The sequence below is a fragment of the Nematolebias whitei genome, chromosome 3, assembly GCF_014905685.2.
Source record: "Nematolebias whitei isolate Nwh7 chromosome 3, NemWhi1, whole genome shotgun sequence".
NCBI classification, from domain to species: domain Eukaryota; kingdom Metazoa; phylum Chordata; class Actinopteri; order Cyprinodontiformes; family Rivulidae; genus Nematolebias; species Nematolebias whitei.
This window is the reverse complement of record NC_056500.1, coordinates 18,320,027-18,321,014: the sequence shown is the minus strand read 5'-3', so window position 1 is coordinate 18,321,014 and position 988 is coordinate 18,320,027. Positions and strand designations below refer to the sequence as shown.

The window sequence follows — 988 nt, the reverse complement described above, 5'->3', positions numbered from 1 at the left end:
CTTTTTAGCTAGAGTGCCTGTATTGCGCTCTGCTAGCTTAGCGCAACATGTTTGAGTTGTGCGCTGTTTATACAGACAGTTTTTGAGTGTGTGTGTGTGTGTGGGGGGGGGGGGGGTCAGCTTAAGAGAAGAGGCAACATGAGCACTGCCTTTAGCATTTTAGCTAAAGAGCCTGTATTTCGCGCCGCTAGCTTAGTGCTATGTCAGTGTCGGGTGTGGGGTGGGTGGGGGGGGGGCAAGTTCGGTTTGGTAGGCGGGGTGCTCAGTTCTGTTGACGGGGTGGGGCACCCCGCTTGTATAATGGTGGGTAAACACTGCAGGAGCTCTGCACCGTGTGTCTTGTGGACTTTGAAGGGTGTGTGTGAAAAAGAATGTCCCGCAACCTAGTGACCGCGAGTCTACTGTTCAGCTTCAGATGGAATATGATGGGCCCTTCTCTTCGTAACAGTTCAGCTGCTGTTGTCCGTTAGTGCTGGTTTTAATCTATGCACTGTGTGCACTGACTAGATTGTCAGACTTTGTGAAGTTTAACACGTCCTCTTGTTGTTTTAATGTTGTTTTTGGTATTTACAATGTTCTTGCACAAGTAATCGAATGTTCTGCTAAGCGACTTGACTTTTTTTGTCTTTCTAATATTTTCTGCATAATTGTTCTTTCCAGTTGCCCCCACTATCCATGAGATGAAGAGCCCTAATGTTGGTTTGGGACGCACAGCTCTGCTTCGGTGCGAGGCTGCCGCTGTACCAACTCCATCATTTGAGTGGTATAAAGGAGAGAAAAGGTGAGTCCAGTTTTTGCATTTGCTCTCTTGTGACAAAGGCTACAGTCACACTGTGGGCAAAGGTGACCCAAATTGTTTGTCTTTTTTTTCCCCATATGCGACCATGATGGATTTTTTCATGATCGTCCGAACATGACAAATCAGATTATTTTTTTCTCAAATCTGACAAAGGTCTTTATATATATATATATATATATATATATATAT

At 44.8% G+C, this 988-nt stretch overlaps 1 protein-coding gene across 1 annotated transcript in view; it reads left to right on the top strand.

Moving 5' to 3' along the window:
* negr1 (neuronal growth regulator 1) overlaps positions 1-988 on the top strand; it is a gene marked incomplete at its 5' end in the record, with an annotated part of 130,710 nt that overhangs the window by 69,834 nt on the left and 59,888 nt on the right. The window contains 1 exon segment of the mRNA XM_037698058.1: positions 661-781. Coding sequence (XP_037553986.1) covers positions 661-781 — 121 coding nt within the window.